The 19,755-nt window shown below is 38.6% G+C and overlaps 1 protein-coding gene across 3 annotated transcripts; it reads right to left on the reverse strand.

Moving 5' to 3' along the window:
* Positions 1-683: 683 nt before the first annotated feature.
* Positions 684-16,523, reverse strand: RBM45 (RNA binding motif protein 45). Of its 3 annotated transcripts, none has more exons than XM_036420731.2 (9): positions 16,096-16,523; positions 11,393-11,515; positions 9,512-9,638; positions 5,123-5,245; positions 4,242-4,421; positions 3,262-3,391; positions 3,009-3,093; positions 2,639-2,802; positions 684-884 (listed from the first exon to the last, which is right to left on the reverse strand). In XM_036420731.2, exons 1-9 carry the CDS (start codon positions 16,393-16,395, stop codon positions 692-694), a joined length of 1,425 nt encoding a protein of 474 aa, XP_036276624.1. In that variant the 5' UTR covers positions 16,396-16,523; the 3' UTR covers positions 684-691. The 3 variants fall into 3 exon arrangements, with proteins under 3 accessions (XP_036276624.1, XP_036276622.1, XP_036276625.1); XM_036420729.2 differs by having other exon boundaries at positions 2,639-2,805; positions 16,096-16,522; XM_036420732.2 differs by lacking the exon at positions 5,123-5,245 and having other exon boundaries at positions 2,639-2,805.
* Between the last annotated feature and the right edge of the window lie 3,232 nt (positions 16,524-19,755).

Consider the following 19,755-nt stretch of genomic DNA (forward strand, 5'->3'; position numbering starts at 1 on the left):
TGAAAACGTTCTTTAGCCGAAACCGCTTTGGCTCAGCGGTAGAGCATCGGTCTGCAGGTTCGATTCCGGTCAAGGGCATGTACATTGGTTGCGGGCACATCCCCGGTAGGGGTGTGCAAGAGGCAGCTGGTCGATGTTTCTCTCTCATGAACGTTTCTAGCTCTCTATCTCTCTCCCTTCCTCCTCTCTGTAAAAATATCAATAAAATATGTTTTTAAAAATAAATAAATAATTAAAAAAAAGAAACATTCTTTATAAAGATTGTTATAAATTACTTCATTTCATAAAGCAAGTCATTAAGTCTTTAAGTTAAAAATCTTTATAAGTAATTCAACTTTAATGTTTATTAAAGCTTATAGTAAAAAAGTTCAACTCTTAACATCTATGACATTCACAAATCAAAAAGTAATTAATTTTTCAAATTGAAATCTGATTTTATTTTATAGAAGGGCAAAAACATTCTTCTAGTAAACATTGAAACATTACGTTTTAAAAAGTTCAAGTTAAAAAAATTTTTATAAAATTATTCTGAACTGGTTTTATCAGCAAAGTTGTAAGCCAGTGCTTTTAACTGACAACTCCTAAATCACTAAAAAGAATCTCCTAAAGTTTATATTATACATATTCCTCTTGCTATACTATTAAGCCAGTGTGTTTTAAAATTCAGATTAAAAAAGGCTTACCTCAAGAATCAGTAAGTTCTTTGTCGTTTATTAGATTCTTCTCTTGGGGAATCTGCCAGCATAACTTTAAGTCTGACTCCATTCAGGATTTTACCATGTAAAGTACTAATAGCATCATTAGCACTTATTCTATCTGCATACTTGGCATACCCCACATTTTTTCCTGACACAAGGTAAACTTCGATCAGGTTACCAAAACGACTGAAACAAAATAAATAAATAAATAAATAAATAGATAGATAGATAGATAGATAGATAGATAAATCAACTGATGTTACTAATACTGCTGCTCAGGTCTAAAAGTTGGGGTCCATTCTGGACTTCTTTTTCACCTCTTTCCCCCTATGGTATCTCCCATTCAATCTCACTTCTTAAACATCTGTCAGTTTCTCTTCATTCTCACTCAGGTTTCTTTTTTCATGAAGACCATCAACACCTTTTCCGTAGGTTACTCCAATATCCTCTTTACTAGTTTCCCTGTCCCTCTCCGATCCATTCCCCACCCTGTCTTCTGAGTGATCTTTCTGGAACTCCTTTCAGCAGCTCATTGCCTGCAGAGTAAGACAAACTCCTTAAGATACTTTGTGAGCCTTTCTTGACAGTTTCCTTGTCCTCTCCAGCTTTATCTTCCTTCAGTCTCAAATTCCATATTCTAATAACCTCTTTCACTTTCTCTCAGCAGGAATAACCACCTCACTCCCAGCTTACTTTCAGGTGTCCACTATACCACACTTCTTTCAGAGTCTTCTAAATTCACAGCCTGTCCACTCTTTTCATAGCACTAATCTTACCAGGTTGAAATTTCCTATTTACTTATATGTCTCCTAAATAAGGATAACTCTAAGACAATAAGTCTTTTATCTTGTTTACCTATTATAATGTTTTGTTTATACAATGTCTCTAGGATTTAGCATAGTGCCTGCCTGGACCAGAGGACAGGTTTAAGAAATAAACTAAATGAGTCAGCTAAATGAGAGTAAAAATACTTGAATTTGAACCACATACCTGATATTCTGTGTAGCTCTTTAATAAGTTTCCTATCTACCTTTTTAATTCACTAACATTGTTGTAAGGCACTTAGGAAAAAGAAAAGGTTAAGGAGGGAGTTATATTAAAAACAGAAATAAACAAGAGCTTTTCCCCTTTTTACACTAACTATATGTTCTTCCACACAATCTGTTAGGTGGAGGCGGGGGTGGGGGGTGGGGGTGGGGGGAAGCCCAGAGCTGACACAAGCATCTGCAAGGTGGATGGTGACAAAGATAGCTGGCTAGCTGGTGCCTTCCTAGGGCCTTCTTAGACCCCTGGCCAGAGGCAGGAATTCCACACCTCTCATGCCCTCTGCCCTCCCCTCACTAAACAGCTGTATAAAAGAAGTACCTATGCCGCCTTTTGGCACGAACTTCCCTGGCCCACTCTCGGACCAGCAAGCTTCGCCTGGGAGCGCAGATTAAAACCTTCCGCCTTTTTAATGGCCTGGATTCCGAACTGGGACCTTACACAATCAAGTAATTCTTTACTCAATGAAGGTTTTATAAAATCCTTAAGGATACAATAGAGTATGGACAAAACAGAAGATACTTAGTAAACACTGTTCATTTAAATTACAATGAAAAGGCTATGTGGAAAGAACTCTAGAGGACAGGTGTACGTAGATATACCTTATATGAAGAAACAGATGACCTGTCTATTCTACATATTCTTTTCAAAACAATCCTATGGGTTTTATGCCTTCAGAAAGTAACAGAAAATTAAGTCTGTGTGGAAACATAGGATGTATGAAGGATAGAGAAGGAAATGATCATATATTTTAAAAGGGTGATATCAACAGTTTTTAAAAGCACAGAACAAATCAACTCTGATAGGTATTGGATTTAAGAAGTTTCAAGATTGTGAGTGCTTAATGGACTCATTTAAACAAATTATATTATAAATTTGTGGGACGGATATCTTACCAGAATATATCCTCTAACACATCTAAAGGTAAAGGATGAGGGTTAAACACGATGAAGAGTCTTTCTTTCACAGGAGTTTCAGGAGGGGCTGTTTTTTTGCATGATGGAAGGACCACATCTGTTTGGATTTGAGGCAACTGTGATCCAGAACTTCCTCCAAATTGCTGCTGAAGACGTAGGGTACAAAACGAGAAAAAGAAAAACCACACTTTAGGGATCTTAAGCCAAGAGCTAAAGAGATAAATATCATGGCACCTATGTGGTCTTTTACTATAGCTCTGAAAATGTTCTATCATAGGTAATAAACCAAGGCCACATTTATTTTATACCCTATGGCTGTATTGTGAAGATTAAATTCTTACCTACTTACCAGAAATTGCTGTTGACTTGGGTTATTCCACACCATGGATGCAAGCTGTGCAGCTACCATCTGTGTTGCCATTTTTCTAAGGAGACTGAAGATAACTGATTAATTTACAGAAAACTAGAAATCCTCATTCTCTTAACAGTAGCTTATTTTGTATGGCCTCCTCATCTGAGAGATTATTTTCTATTTTTATTCTTCAAGTCATAATCACATATACACAAAGCTTGGTTTTTTACACTCCTGGAATGGTACTTACTCTGTGGCACTATTCCCATCATCAATGAAGGAAACAGCTATCCGATTTCCAGGAGGGTATTGAAATCCATGTAACTTGTATTTTGCATAAATAGCTGATGCTACATTGAAATACTGAACCACTCCATGACCTAAAACAAAGACAGATAACATAGAGGAGTTAAAGAGATTGAAGACTTTTGTGGTACTGCCACAAACATGAAACAATGTAGAAATACCCTAATATCATACAGACAGTAAATACAGAATCAAATGCGACAGAAAATAAAGTTCTCTTACACACCTGTGTAACAGTTGTGTTCCTACAAAGCAATGTATAAGCCAGATTTTGGTAAAAATATGAACATGATATTTTAAGGATAATACTTCCCTTTAAATGTCTTCCTTTAAAAACAGCCTTTAAAAGTCAAAAGGCTTTAAAAATACAAGATGAATTAAGCTAACACTAGATAACAGGCTTAGTCAATTAATTAAAAGTTCAAATGGCTGATATTACAGCCTTGCTCCTATTAACAGTGGGAAGTAGAAATTAGGTACCTGAAGTGAAGGAAAGAAGTTTCATTTCAAGGTATAAAGTTTAAGAAAAAGAGATGTAGGGATGAGGAGGATATTTAAGGGTTTTTAAGTTTGCCTAGCATTAATCAAGAGTACAGAGTTCAGAAGCTCAGAGGGAAGGGGGGGAGGGGGTGTGGGAAGAAGAAAAAAAAAACAAGAATCCTATCCTGAGGTGTTTTTGTTGTACTACTGGAAACAGAAAATGCTCTATTTCATGGCAGTTAAAATATTTTTTTAAAAATAAATGAGTCAGTATAAAAAAGAGAAATTCCCAGGGGCTTATTTATCAAGGAATCACTGTATTTAAAGTTTAAAGCAGATAAAAAGAAAAATTGTTACACAAACAGTATCTAAAATTTGAAGCATCACTGAAGAAAAGCTATTTTAACAAAACACACATCTTAAAAAATATAGACATTATTTTACCATAGTTTAAATAAGGATCTCGATGAACCTCACAATATTCCAATCCTGGGACTATATCGAAAATGCTGAAAAGCTGCTCTTCAGTGAAAGGAACTCTTGATACAACTGACAGGCGTTTGGAGATAGCTTCTTGGCCTCTGTTGTCATTCTTGTCAACATTTGAAAATTCAGGTTGTTGCTCTTCAATCATATAGAAAAAAGTAAATCTTTAAATTTCTATACATTCAAGAATTCATTTAACACTTCAAATACCAGAAAAGAAAATGAACTCTCATGGAGTCCACCCCACTGAAGAAAGGCACTCTATTTTGTAGAACGCTCCTGGTCATCAGAACCAACAAAAGGGAACAATGACAAGAAAACTGACAACTTTTACCCACTGCCCAGCATTCAACACAGAAACATAAGCAGAAACGTGTAGTCTAATTCCATAGGAATATGTTTAATATGCAAAACTGCAAAATATGACGTGATTCTTCTAAAAGGACATTTGTGCCAAATGACATTCAGAGTCTTTACTTTCACCACTCATTTCCCCCTTTTCCTAACTTTCTACTTTTGTTATTCCCCTCCTTTCTCTAGCTTTAATTCTAAAGCAACAGTGGCTTAGGGATACAATTTTAGGATTCAATACTGAGGAAATATCTGTATATGTCTTTCATACTTTTTTGGCCAGCTGCGTAAGGGTAGAAACTCACCCAAAAACGTGGCAGTGACAATTTAATATTGAGAAAATGCATAACTATCCATAGAAACTTTAATTGAAAGTTAAACTAAGTATTAAATATTAAGGACACGAGAAGACTGCTAATAATACTTTTAAAAAGTCAATTGAGATTGTATGTACTACTTCCACAATAAGGTAAAGGTAGCCCACTTACCAAATGAAAATATATTTATTCTAGGTTCATGTGCCAAAGTCTCCTGCCTCAAAGTACTATAATAATCTTGTTCTGAGGATTCAGATGTTTTATTTTTGGGTTCAGCCAAGATTGCCCTAAAACCTGAAAAGAGAATCCATGAATTTTAAGCTTCATAGCAAATTTAACATACCCGTAAATATACTCGATTGCTAGTGACTGACTTAGCTTAATAAATATAGGTGTCCAAAAAAAATGTATACACACTTTGAATAATTATTCATTCTAATGGGTTGAATCTGAAAAGAATTGAGCTATCAAAAAATGTATGTGTATACATTTCTGGGGGATACCCTGTATAATTGTATAAAACAAAATATATACAATTGCCATCTCCACCAGACCCTACTTACTTGCTTTTTGGAATATAAAAAAGGTCAAATAAAAAACAGTGAGAATTCCAAATTATGGGTCAATGTAAGACATGAAAGATCAGCAATTCTATGTGATTCGTTCTAACGTCCCCTAACTACAGATGGCATCATCATTCATTGTCCCAGGCTCCTTGACATCAACTCCTATAGGACTTCTTCACATTCAACCTGCCATCAAGATTATTCCTTTGAAACAATTACTAAGATGGTATTATGTTCCACTCTAACTTCCCTGCCTCTGTTTTTAATTTAGATTCTCTTCAATTAATTACAACCCTTTCACCTGGTCTCTTTTCCTATGAATCCAGGATTTTAAATAAGGATGCAAGAATGAGCTTCAAAAGGTGGGAAGGTTCCTTCATGATCCCTCTGAAACTTTAAACAAAATGCTTATGCATATGAACATGCTTCAAAGAAGGTTCATAGTTTCCACTGTATTATTTAATGGCTCCAAAAAGGATAAAAGTAGCCGGTTTGAATTCTTTCCCTGGAAATCCATCCTTGATACTGTGGTTAGATCAACTGTACTGAAATAGTTTTTCTTATTTTTCTCCTTTTAAAACAATCTACAAGGCAATCCAAACGTGGACCAAGCTTCAACTCTTTCTAACCTCTCACACATGGTTCCAGGGTATCTAGTTATCTCTTCTCATAATTTCTCAACAGAAATGTTATGCCTTACTCAGGAATATGCAAAGACATGTTATTAGCTTTGAGCCTTTGCTAATACTGCTCTCACCTTCTGCCCTGCCTACTCTCCACCAGAGTAAATCCTACTTCCAATGCATTCCCATGTTCATTCAGTGTACTTGTTTTTCACCTCTGGTAGACTATTTCCAGTATCTTTAAGGTTTTGTTACTATAGTAGGTACTTGGGGTAACAGAAATAGACAAATAAAATATATACACTTTGCTTTCAAAAAGCATTTTAAAAATTCTATTACTCTCTATTTTTTTGCCTTTTAATCTTGGCTACTCAATCTACACTAATAAAAGAAACATGCAGATTAACCATCACGCTGCTACACCCACCAGCCAATCAAGAGGAAATATGCAATTTAGAAGATGGCAGCCAGCCAGCTGCTCCAGGCGCAGAGTGACTGGGCGGGACAGGACACCTGCTATGAGAGGGAGGTTGGGGGGAGGGGGGACAGGGGGAGACAAAGGGATCCACAGGAGTGGTACTGTGGCCACAGCTAAGATGAAGACTGCAGACTCTAGAGTTTGAAGTGAAGAAGGCGGCAGTCTGCAGCAAAGACGAAGATGGCAGATTCCCGCCTGAGTCTGCAGCAAAGGTGGCAGATACCAGCCAGAGTCTGCAGCAAAGACGAAGAAGGCAGACTCTGGGCAGAGTCTGCAGCAAAGGCCTGGGTCCCAGATGCTGGAGAAAACCGGTGCTGGAAGCCAAGGGAAGGAAGGCCTATTGCATAAATCTTTGTGCAACAGGCCAATAGTATAGCTATGAACTCCTTAAATGGCAAGAGTATTTTATATTTCATTTGTAAGTCTCTTTTTAACCTATTGGTGAATATACCATAGGTACTCAATTAATGCTGACTGAGAAATTTAGATGGTTCTGAGAGCAAATTTTGGTGTTTACCTTAGAATTATCTAATTAACAGTACCGCATTTTCCGGCGTATAAGACGACCCCTAATTTTACAGTTAAAACATAGATTTAGGCCTATATTCGCTGTATAAGACTACTCCCCACTTCCGAGGCAACACCAGTTCTTTTTTTAATAGACCGCCTCTCTGACTCTGGCCAATCTGAGCAGGCTTTTTTTCGTTTCAAAAGTCGTCTTATACGCCAGAAAATACGGTAATTATTTGCATATGTATAAATTTTTATAATATCCTGAAACACAAATTTAATTACTGCATATTGCATTTCTAAAGGTCAATATGTCTAGAAGTATCACAATAAGGAAAATTCTCCTTGGCTTCCTTTTTTTAAAAAATTAATCCTCACCTGAGGATTTTTTTCTATTGTTTTCAGAGTAGATGGGAGGGTGGAAAGGAGGGAGGAAGCAGAGAGAAACATCAATGTTAGAGATTCATTGATTGGTTGCCTCCCACAAGTGCCAGGACCTTGGTGGGGAATGACCTTTGAATCTGTGACCTTTCAGTGCTGATGATGCTCTAACTACTGAGCAACACCAGCCAAGGCTCTCCTTGGCTTTTTTTTTTTTGGGGGGGGGGGGTATATTTTTATTGATTTCAGAGAGGAAGGGAGAGGGAGAGTTAGAAACATCAATGATGGGAGAGAATCACTGATTGGCTGCCTCCTGCATGCCCCCTACTGGAGCTTGAGCCTACAACATGGGCATGTGCCCCTGACTAAACCTGGGACCCTTTAGTCCACAGGCTGACGCTCTATCCACTGAGCCAAACCGACTAGGGTTCCTTGGTTTCTTTATAATTCTAATTCTCCATGATGGATATCAGCAACAGCAGATCTAATCAATGTAACTTTAGCTTGAAATTACCCAATGTATATTTACTTACCTATATTAGCAAACCTTATAAATGCTATCCTTAACCTAGGTTTGTTAGTATACTAACTTCGTTTTAGGGTTTAGGTCAAATATGAATAAACTAGAGGCCCGGTGCACAAAATTCATGCACGGGGGGAGGAGGGGTGTCTGGGTTTGTTCCTCAGCCCAGCCTGAACACTCTCCAATCTGGGACCCCCTCGAGTGAGATCGGGCCTAAACGGGCAGTCAGACATCCCTCTTACATCCAGGACTGCTGGCTCCCAATTGCTCGCTTGCCTGCCTTCCTGATTGCCCCTAACCACTTCTGCCTGCCAGCCTGATCACCCCCTAACCACTCCCATGCCAGCTTGATTGATGTCTAACTGCTCCCGTGTCAGCCCGGTTGCCCCCAACTTCCCTCCTCTACTGGCCTGGTCACCCCTAACTGGCCTCCCCTGCAGGGTTGATCACCTTCAACTGCCCTCCCTTGCAGGCCTGGTCCCTCCCAACTGCCCCCCCGCTGCTGGCCATCTTGTGTCCACATAGGGGCAGGATCTTTGACCACATGGGGGCAGCCATACTGTGTGTTGGAGTGAGGCCAATCTGCATATTACACTTTTATTAGATAGTATAGAGGCCTGGTGCACGGGTGGAGGCCAGCTAGTCTGCCCTGAAGGGTGTTCCAGGTCAGGGTGGGGGTTCCCTTGGGGCATAGGGCGGCCTGAGTGAGGAGCCTGTGGTGGTTTGCAGGCTGGCCACGCCCCCCAGCGACACAAGCGGAGGCCCTGGTATCTGGGATATATTTAGTTTCTACAATTGAAACTTTGTAGGCTGGAGCGGAGCCAAGCCTCCTGCTCACCCCGTGGAGGCAGCCATTTCTGTTTGGATTTGTTTACCTTCTACAATTGAAACTTTGTAGCCTTGAGTGGCAAGGGCAGGCAGGAAAGCTTGGCTTCCTCCGTTGCCGGGGAAACGCCTCCCTCCTGCTCTCTGTGGCTGTAGCCATCTTGTTTGGGTTTATTTGTATACTCGCTCTGATTGGCTTGTGGGCATGGCTTGTGGAGTGGAGTGATGGTTAATTTGCATATTACTCTTTTATTAGGTAGGATATTAAAGAAGACTTAGTGAGATTTTTTTTTAAATAAGTATAAGTATTTTTTAAAAAAACACCTGAAAGGGTAGATTAATTTCTTAAATACTTAATATTGTAAAATATGTACTTAAAAAAAACAACCCAAACCTATAGAAATAATAAAACATAGCAACAACATTTTCACTTATTAAGTTAATATAGTTACTATTTCTTTTCAAGATGGGGCCTCAATGAAAGCTTAATCATAGCCCAAAATAATTTTCATCTGAGGGCTATATATATTTAAACTCCCACTGCTAAGATTAAATTAGTAGATATGGTTATTAACACAAACCAGAATTAAATTCAGTTATTGAGAATAATTATAATTTTAAAAAAGTTTTTAACAATGTTAAATACATACTTACTTCTATCACAGTTTTCTATTGCTTGGGCAGCTTGTGATGGTTTTAAGTATCGAACATAGCCCAAACCTTTACTTTCTCCAGTGGTTTTATTCTTAATAATACTGCAATACTCGATATCTCCATACACCTATGAAAGTTAAAAAAAAAACAAAACCCTTAGAAGAGTCAAAATTAATATTTGAACAGGGATTATTTCAGAACTTAAAATTTATTTGTACCTCCTATTTACCAAATAATTCTATATAATAAAAGGTAATATGCAAATTGTCCCCTCGAAAGTTCAACCAACTGGGAGTTTGACCACTTGCTGTGACTTGTACTGACCACCAGGGGGCAGATCGAAATGAGGAAGGCACTGGCTGGCAGCTGGGGGAAGGAAGGCCCAGATGGGTCCTGATTACCCGCCAGGCTTAGGAACTCTACCTGTGCATGAATTTCATGCACCAGGCCTCTAGTAACCAAAATAATGAAAATGTTTATTTAATAAGCACTTACTTTATATATACTATCTTATTGTTACAACATTCCTTCAAGGATATATATATAAGATGTCTCCTAAATGTACACACACACTTTGAATAATTATAAAAGCAGTATCTATTAAAATACATTTCATTTTCAATCTGAGCCATCAGCTGTTAAAAATGTGTATATATTTTCGGGGTCACTCTGTATATGTATTATATTGTTTATTTCACAGAAAAAAGAAGCTGGGCCATAGAGAGATCAAATAACTTGCCCAAGTTATAAAGGAAGAGTAAGAATTTGAACATGCCAAAACCGGTTTGGCTCAGTGGATAGAGCCTGCGACTGTAAGGTCCCAGGTTTGATTCCAGTCGGGGGCATGTACCTTGGTTGTGGGCACAGGGTGTGCAGGAGGCGGCTGATCGATGTTTCTCTCTCATCAATGTTTCTAGCTCTCTGTCCCTCTCTCTTCCTCTCTGTGAAAAATCAGTAATATATATATGTGTGTGTGTGTGTGTGTGTGTGTGTGTGTATATATATATATATATATATATATAAAGAATTTGAACATGGTCTGATAGCTGCAAAGTCTAGCTCATTAGTGGTTAAGAGCAAAGACTCTGGAATTGAACCTTCTGGTTCATATCTTGGCTCTTATTAACTAAATGGCTTAGTTGTCTTCTCTGTGGCTGTCTCCATATCTGTTAATTGGTGCTAACAGCTATACCTCACAGAGTTAATCTAAAGGTATGAATACACCAAGATGCTTGCATGTATTTTCCAGTTTTTATATATTCTATTTTATTTATATATATATATAATTGATTTTTTAAAATATATATTTTTATTGATTTTTACAGGGAGGAAGAGAGAGAAATAGTGAGCTAGAAACATTGATGAGAGAGAAATATTGATCAGCTGCCTCCCGCACACTCCCCACCGAGGATGTGCCCGCAACCAAGGTACATACGCTTGACCAGAATCGAATCTGGGACCTTTCAGTCTGCAGGCCGACACTCTATCCACTAAGCCAAACCGGTTTCGGCATATAATTGATTCTTTTACAGAGAGGAAGGGTGAGGGATAGAGAGTTAGAAACATCGATGAAAGAGAATCATCGATCAGATGCCTCTTGCATACCCACTACCGGGGATGTGCCCGAAACCAAAGTACATGACCGGAACCAAACCTGGGACCCTTCCACTGAGCCAAACCGGTTATGGCTCTATAATTTTTAAAGTTACTTTATTCTAGGTTTAATACTTAAAAAACAGATTGAAAAACTTAAAAATAGTTATTTAATTTCCCCCCACAAATCTAATAATCTAATTCATACCACACTTTAGATTTAGTAACTGTGCAAACAATTTAGGATTATGAGTTATTAAATGCTAGCTGATTAGAAAACGTAAGTACCTTAAATTTTTCCCGTAGATCTTCTTCTGTGTAGGACTTTGGTATCATAACAAAGATTCGTGTCAGTTCTTCATCTTCTACATCTCGGTGATTTCCAGATGATCTGGACTGAGCAATTAAAACCTAAGAAACAAGTAAATTCCACAAAGCAATGTGAAAAAAAAAAGTTGTTTGCCTATTCTTTTTCTAAAAATGTATTTTTTATTGATTTCAGAGAGGAAGGGAGAGGGAAACATCAATGATGAGAATTACTGATTGGCTGCCTCCTGCACGCCCCAATCTTTATTGCAATGACTTTTTAAAAAAATCCTCACCCAAGGATATGTTTGATTTTAGAGAGAAAGGGAGAAACATCTATTGGTTTTTCCCATATGCACCTAGACTGGGGATCGAACCGGAACCTTTTTGGTGTATGGGACGATGCTCTAACCAACTGAGGCACCTGGCTGGGCTACGGTGACTTTCTATATGAGCTATTACCAACCTCTGCACTATTTTTTCCAAATGTGTTTTTACATTTGGATTCTGGTGAACACACTAAAAAAGAATGTGTACTCTGCAGTTGTGAGGTAGTGTTCACTAAATGTCAATTTATAGTTAAGTGTTATTAAAATGTTAGATATCTACTGATATGTTCTATCAGATAGTGAGAGGAATCTATAAAAATCTTATTGTGAATTTGTCTCCTTAGTTCTATCAATAATGCATAATGTATTTTGAAGCTCTATTATTGGCTACATAACAATATGGATTGTTATGTACTTTTTGTCTAATATTTTTATATGTTAATACTCCTCTCCTGTTGAAGACCATTTTGTCTGATACCACAACAGCTGTTTCTATTTACTTTCAACCACTTTGTATTTTTTATACCCAAAGTGTCTCTTGTAAATAGCATTTAGTTCATTCTTTTTTAAAAATACCGACAATCTACTTTATTTTTTAAAGATTTTTTTCTTGATATTTAGAGCAATAAATACACTGATTGACTGCCTTCTGCACACCCCCTACTGAGAATCCAGCCCACAACCCAGGTATGTGCCCTGATGGGAAATTGAACTGGCAACCTTTTCATGGTAAGACCTACTACATGGGAAGACACCCAACCAATTGAGCCACACCAGCCAAGGTCACAATCTCTGCCTTTTCATTGGAATGTTTAGTATATTTGTTTAATGTAATATTTGACATAGTTGGGTTTAATTCTAGATGGTCACATTTTTAATTTTTTTCTATCATCAATCCTTTTTTAAAAAAAGATAGCTCTAGATGTGTGGCTCAGTTAGTTGGAGTATCATCTGGTACACCAAAAGGCTGTGATCCTCAGGTGAGAATTAAAACAAAACAAAACAAACAAACAAACAAACAAACAAACAAAAAATCCATACCCTGGATCACCTCAATGACAATACAAATGATATACTGGGTAAGAAAATACACAAAGTGATTGAAGGCTCTATTTTTCTACTATTGATAATTTAGTTTTATATTGCTTTAATTTGTAGAACTGTCTTGGTTTTTATCAGGGGTGGAGAACATGCAGCCCACAGGTCATATGAGGCATGCGAAATCATTTGGTCTGGCCCTGCCAATTCATAAGGGTGAGTTAATTGAGTGCTTGACCAAATATAGCAGGCTAATTTTTAAGTTGATAATTTTGTATGGCCCAAAAATGATGTTATAAATATCTAAATGGCACATGGGAGAAAAAAGTTCCCCACTCATTTTACATTATTACAGAGTAATGTTAAAAGTCTCTAAATAGGATTGTGCATTTCTATATAGAGCTATAAGCACAAAAATTTTAATGGCTAGTTTTATTTTTATAACGTGAGGAAAAGTAATAAAATTAATATAAATTGCCACACAAAAGCTTTTGAGAGTTTTTTCTTCTTTTAAAGGGGGGGATTTATGTCATTTAAGAATGACAAAATCTGGACTCATGGTATTATAGAGTAAAAGGCAGCAACTAAAAAACCCAGAGCTTATAAAGCCATGAGATTTTAGGAATATTGAAAAAGAAGGTTGTGCATGGCCCATGGACACAGACAATGGGTTGGTAAGGGCCTGGGGTAGGGGTCAGGGGCCAGGTGGAGAAAGTCCAAGGGGACATATGTAATACTTTCAACAATAAAGAATTATTTCAAAAAAGATTATATTTGCTTAGGAAACAGGTGTGAAACTTGCTTACAAGACACAGCCAGATATATATCCCCAGGTAGAGTCTACTTCCAGTTTCAGTAAATCTTCACTGTATGTCCACTATATTATGAGATATTAACACTGACTAATGCAGAAATGGCCCACTATAAAGTTAGTCTAGTGGACAATAAGAACCTTTAAGTATATGGGAGGATATCACAGAGGGAAAAGGAGTCTCAGGTAACAAGATTTGAGATGCCATCAGATCACAAATTTCTAAATATTAGCAGACTGGAATGTTTCATACATCTGATAAAGGAGACAGTATATAAGTAGACAACACGTATAATTAATCTCCTAATGGATGATTTCTCCTGAGATTTTATGTTCACACACTATGGGCTCTAAGAGACCATTCTTGCAAAGCTAAAATCCAATTATTTTTCTCTTGTACTTTCTAGGTTTACTGTTTTCCTTTAGATAAGGTAGCTGGTTGGTAACAAAATGACTTTTACTTGGACAATCAACTGGCTATAGGCCTGGTGCAGTAATTTTGTAGTTTTTCTTGTAGATAGATCCTTTGGGATTTTGCAAAAGCAAAGTACATGGAAAAAATTAAAATCAAAGCTGAATTAATTTAACTGAATATTGGGGGGGAAATTACATTCCAGTGGAAGATAGCTCAAGCTGCAGCTGCTGAGAATGAACTTAAGACCGTCTAGCTAGGCACTGTAGCGAAACAGCCCTCTGGCTGAAAATGAGTGAACAAAAACGTGAAAAACAGAATTTAAACTTTCATTATCTTTGGGAATAATTTAATTTCTCTGTGGCTAAAAGGTAAGATTTCAGTGCCGGGAATTTTACTTCTCTTATAGTAATTTAATGACAGAAACGAGATCTATGGGTTTCAAATTTGGAGCATGTTTTCCGTTATAATCTCTGTGGTTATGTTACTCAAAAGTATAAAAACGCTCTTCCCTAAGATCATAATTGGAAGGAGATGAAAATGATCAATCTAATGCAGGAGTCAGCAAACTACAGCCTTCTGTTTTTCTACAACCTAGAACCTACCCTGTTTCCCCGAAAATAAGACAGTGTCTTATATTAATTTTTCCTCCCAAAGTTGCACTAAGTTTTATTTTCAGGGGATGTCTTATCTTTCCATGCGCTAGGTCTTATTTTTGAAGGATGTCTTATTTTCGGGGAAACACGGTAAGCATTTTGTTTTTTTTGTTGTTTTGTTTTTATTATTATTTTTTATTGATTATGGTCTCACATAATTGTCCTTATTCCCCCATTCCCATCATATTTTTAAAGGGCCGCTGAAAATAAAGAGTATTTGACAGACTGTATGTGGCTCACAAGGCCTAAATATTGACTATCTGACCCTTTAGAAAACCAGTTTGCACACTCCCGATCTAGAATATGCTGTGTCCTTACAATTAGTTTTGTTGATCTGTTGTCACCCTTGTCAAAGGGCTGGAGAGGTGGGAGGGGTGTCTACTATTGTTGGTGCAGTCCCAGGCACCTCCTCTTCTGCATATGCAGGTAAAGGAGAGACCTCCAGAAATGGAAATACCTCTCTCTCACTTATATATGTCCATAATTTGTAATATTCTTCTCATTTTCTGCAGTAAATGGATACAGGAGGGCTTACCCTGTACCAGGCCCTGTGCTAAAAGCATAGCTTGTCATATAACCCTTCCCGCCCTGCGTCATTTATCCTACTTTTACAGACCAGTGAAGAAACTTAATAGAAATACCACTAGGGCGGACTAAGCACACAAAGAAGCATTTACTACAACCGCACTACCACCAATCACAAACAAGATCTGGCTCTTCTTACTGCAGTTTACTTTGGTTCGCTTTCAAAGAAAAGCGGCAATAACAGAACAGGTGCTATGAATACCGTCGCAAATAGGACTTATTTAAAATGGTTTTGAGAATCACAAAAGGGATATGCATGTAATATTAGCCATCTTAATCACCTGCACTTAAATAGTATACACATGTGTCAGGTATATGTGGGAAAGAAAATGCCCAACACCAGAGGGCCACAGTTTCATGCAACTTTTATCAAAGTTGTTAAACCCCACACCTAACTGTGGAAAAAGCAGTCACCTGTTTTTATAACGGTAAAGTGGGGGTGGGTGGGAGGGGGGTGTTCTGAGAGAGGGGGGGAGGGAGGGTCAAAGAAGTTCTCAAAGTAGACCGGGGCCAGAGCTGGGCCAGGAATCCCGAGCTCCTGCTTAGCTGGGGGGGAAGGGGGCGTGGCCGGAGCCGCTACAGCTTCCAGGCCAGACCCGGGGCGGCTATTCTTCCCGCTCCTCCCTTCTCCCCCCTCAAAACTCCCTGCACCCTGAGGCAGGCAAGCGGGGTTCCTGAAAAACCCTCTCCCCAAGGCCATCCTCCCCGCTCCTCGGCCCCAGTAGTCCGCCCCCGGGAGCAGACTATCATGCCGGACCCCGACACAACTGCGGGGGTGGGGGGAGGCCCGAGACCCACCCCCATCCCCACCCCCGAGCCCCGTCCCCGCGGGCATCCCGCCCCGGGCGCCGCACCTTGATGGGCTTGGTGTCGTAGGGGCCGAGGCACCGGCCGTGCATCTCCTCCATGGCCCTGCAGGCCTGCGAGCTGCGCGCGAACTTGATGAAGGCGATGCCCTTGGACTCCTTGGTGTGCTTGTCCCGCACCACCCAGATGTCCTGGATGTCGCCGAAGGGGGCGAAGCGCTCCCGCAGCAGCGACTCGGGCGTGAACTTGCTGATCACCAGGAAGATGCGGCTGTTGGGCGGCTCGTCCAGGCTGTCCACGCCCGGCCGGAAGCCTCCGCCGCTCGCACAGCTGCCGGCTTCGTCCATGTCGTCTCACCGGACGCGGGAGCCCGGCCCCCCGCGGCCGCCTCCAGCCCTCGCGGCTTCCGCCCGGCCCGCCACCGCCGCGGGCGCACACCTGGCCGTTGCGGCGCCGGCGCTCCGCTTCCGGGAGACGTCAGAGTCCGGCGCCGTCCCGCTGCGCGGCCGCCGGCTGCTGGCGAGTGGCCTGCAGCGCCCCCTGGCGACCCGGAGGAGCCTGACTCAGTCTTGGTCTTGAATCCAGTGGAGCTGAAGTCCCCATACATCAGAAATGTGCCATCCTGTACCCATGTGGCCAGAACAGCCTGGTTGTTGCACAGGCTTTTCCAACTCTGGCTTTACACCACCTTCAGAGGATTCTTTCCCCAAACTTGCCATCTTGGCCATAAGCTCCAAAGAGAACCATAGCATTAAAATGGAAAAGCCTTCATGCTGAAAGGAACCTTTGAGCTCATCCAATTCCAGCCTTATTTATTGAGAAAATTGGGACGAGGAAACTGAGGCTCGTGGAATAGCCCAGGGTAACAGAGATACAGGTTACAGAGCCCAAATCGGAACCGATGCCTTTGCCAATCTGCTTAAACTCCCACAAGCACCCCTGGGCGTTTGAGAGCAGAATGGGTGTTCACTACTCAACTGTGAAACGAGGAGAAATGGTGAGGTGTAGGCAACGTGCATAATACAATAACTTCTAAGGCTTCGTGTTAATGGGCCTTGAGAAGAGGTTTTAGCAAAATCCCAGAAATAAGGCCTGGATATAGCATTGGCATTGGGATGAAGTGAAAGGAATAAACCAGAAAGTGGTCCTGGAGTTGAGCTCCTTGTTCATTTCTTGACTGCTAACACCTGGGTTGCTATGAACTTAGAGAAATAGTGTGTGCCAACTATGTTCCAGGCTCTGGTCAAGGACCTAGACATACAATCTGGAATAGCAAGGACATGATTCCTGCCCTCAGATAATTTTTATTCTATTATGAAAATCTTACATGAAAATATGTAATGCAAAGTAATGTCAGATTGTGTTCAATGGTTTTGCCTGAACTATGTGAGCTTGGACAAGTTACCTCATATTTCCAACTCAGTTTCCTCAATCGTAAAGTAGAAATAATATTACCCATTAAATGGGATAGTTGTCAAGCTTAATTAATTAATTCATCTTCATCTAAAACAAATGATTTTGATTGTCTGCAAATGTTTTTGATGTGTTAGGCACTTGAGCTATACTGAAGTGATTTAGTATTAAACAAAGTAGTCACTCTGCTTCCCTCGTGCAGTTAATAGTTTAAGCTTATATAGTTAGGATTATATGAGGAAATATATGTAAAACCAATAGCTTAGAGATCAAATGAGATAATATATGTACAATGGTACAATGGAGATTTATTTTCTTGCTCTCTTTGACTTGGTATCCATTTCCCAACTCTGGATACTGTATAATTGTGTGATGACAACTGACTGTCAAGCATTCTGGGTTCTCACCCTGAATTTAGCACCAAGATTCTGACAGCTTCTCCTTGCATTTCATTCTACATTTTTAAAAGGAGGGCTCCACTTATCCTGGACCTTAGCAGTCAAGGAAGTATTTTTTTAAATTTATTTATTCTTTATTGATTAAAGTATTACATATGTCTCTTCCCTCCTGCCTCAAGTCAAGGAGGTATTTTATCCAACTTTCCACTTCTTTTTATCATATCTAGACCAATCAAAGTGAATGAAAACGATGTGGTAGTGTAACAACTTTATTGATGTGAGGAAGTGTGACGATTCTAGCAATACTATTTGCACACCACTGCCATCTGGTGGAAAATATACAATTTTCTTCAACTACTTACCGGACAATTTCTTCTCTGTAAATCATTTGTTGGTTGATATTCAGAGAAGTTACTATTTTTTTTTAAAAAAAGAAATGATTAAAGATTGCATAAAGCAAAACCAGGAACAGATATATTGGGAAATGCTAAGAAAACAAATTTTTTGGCCACTCAATCATGTGAATTACCAAAAATAAGAAATGTATCTATAAATTACTAAAATACAATAGATATTTTCTTTATTGGCATCAATTTATTTTAAATACAGCTCTATTGGACATAATCCATATGTCATACAATTTATCCACTTAAAGTGTTCAATTAAATAGTTTTTAATATGTTCACAGCCATTACCACAACCAATTTTAGAACATTTCCATCACTCAATAAATGACAGTTGTTATGTTTCAAATAATATGAAATCATATTTGAACATGATTTATATGTAATTAAAACAGCTGAAATTCTGAGGTTTGAAAGAATGATTATTAATTGGTCTTACATAGAGAAAAAATGTGCTGGGTATTTGCAGGTTAAATTGTTTCAAGTCTTTAAAACATATAGCATATAATTAACAATTATTAGAATTATAAACACATATTTATTTCACCTGAAATTCAGATTTCCCTTGAAAATTTTCTTGACTTTATTGATTTAAAAAAAAAAAAGGGGTAATATTGAAATGAAAGGTGACTTATTTTTGAAATGCAAGGAGAAAATAGTAAATTCTTGTCATTGTTTTTCAGATTTTCTTGAATTATGATGTAATTGCAATGAAGCTTACTGGTTATCGATATTTATCTTCATATATTTAATTAAGTAAAACTGTTTTGCCTTATTTGCCAATATGTAGTAGATTTTGCCATTGATATTTATTGGTGATGAATTAGAAACTTTCATATAGTCCAAAGTTTTCACTTTCCATCTGTGGGGCTAAAGCCTACCATAATATATGCAAGCACCTCCCCTGGCCTGTGGTAAGCCCTCAGAAAATGGTATCGATAGTTTCTCTTTTTCTGAGTTTGCATGTCTTCACTTGAGTTTGAGAATATTTAACTTTTGATTTTATTCCCTCCAGCATCAATTTGAAGACATCTTTTAAATATGTAGTTCACAGGACACAACTCACACTTAGCAGGGCGAAGGTAATTGAATGTAGTTTGAAAAAGTATAGTTGATGATTTCTTTGTTGGTGACAGTGAATATTTGGCTGTTAAAGTGAAAAAGTATTTCAGGGTTGAAATGAAAAATGGTTGGAAAAGACTATCATATCTTTATATATATGGTTATGCATATACATACATATATATCATTAACACTCACATAAAAAATAGGATACAACTCTAAAATAGAGTGCGACTCTTTTGATTTATTCTTAGGGACCTAGCATTTCTTACATCTCAAATTTCAAATCACTACTACACCACTATTTGAAAAGGTTTTTATTTTACTTTATTTCTTTTTTTAGGTGAAATTCAAATAACATACAATAAGCTATTTTTAAGCATATGATTCACTAACATTTGGTGCTTTCAGGATGTTTTACAACCTCTAC

This window comes from Pipistrellus kuhlii, unplaced genomic scaffold (assembly GCF_014108245.1).
Source record: "Pipistrellus kuhlii isolate mPipKuh1 unplaced genomic scaffold, mPipKuh1.p scaffold_m20_p_7, whole genome shotgun sequence".
NCBI classification, from domain to species: domain Eukaryota; kingdom Metazoa; phylum Chordata; class Mammalia; order Chiroptera; family Vespertilionidae; genus Pipistrellus; species Pipistrellus kuhlii.

Coding starts and splice junctions, on each gene's coding strand:
- RBM45 (XM_036420729.2), bottom strand. CDS start 16,395: ATGGACGAAGCCGGCAGCTGTGCGAGCGGCGGAGGCTTCCGGCCGGGC. Junction 3,094..3,261: donor GATGGGAATAGTGCCACAGA/GTAAGTACCATT, acceptor AGTTATCTTCAG/TCTCCTTAGAAAAATGGCAA. Junction 885..2,638: donor GTGTTAGAGGATATATTCTG/GTAAGATATCCG, acceptor ATTTTGTTTCAG/TCGTTTTGGTAACCTGATCG.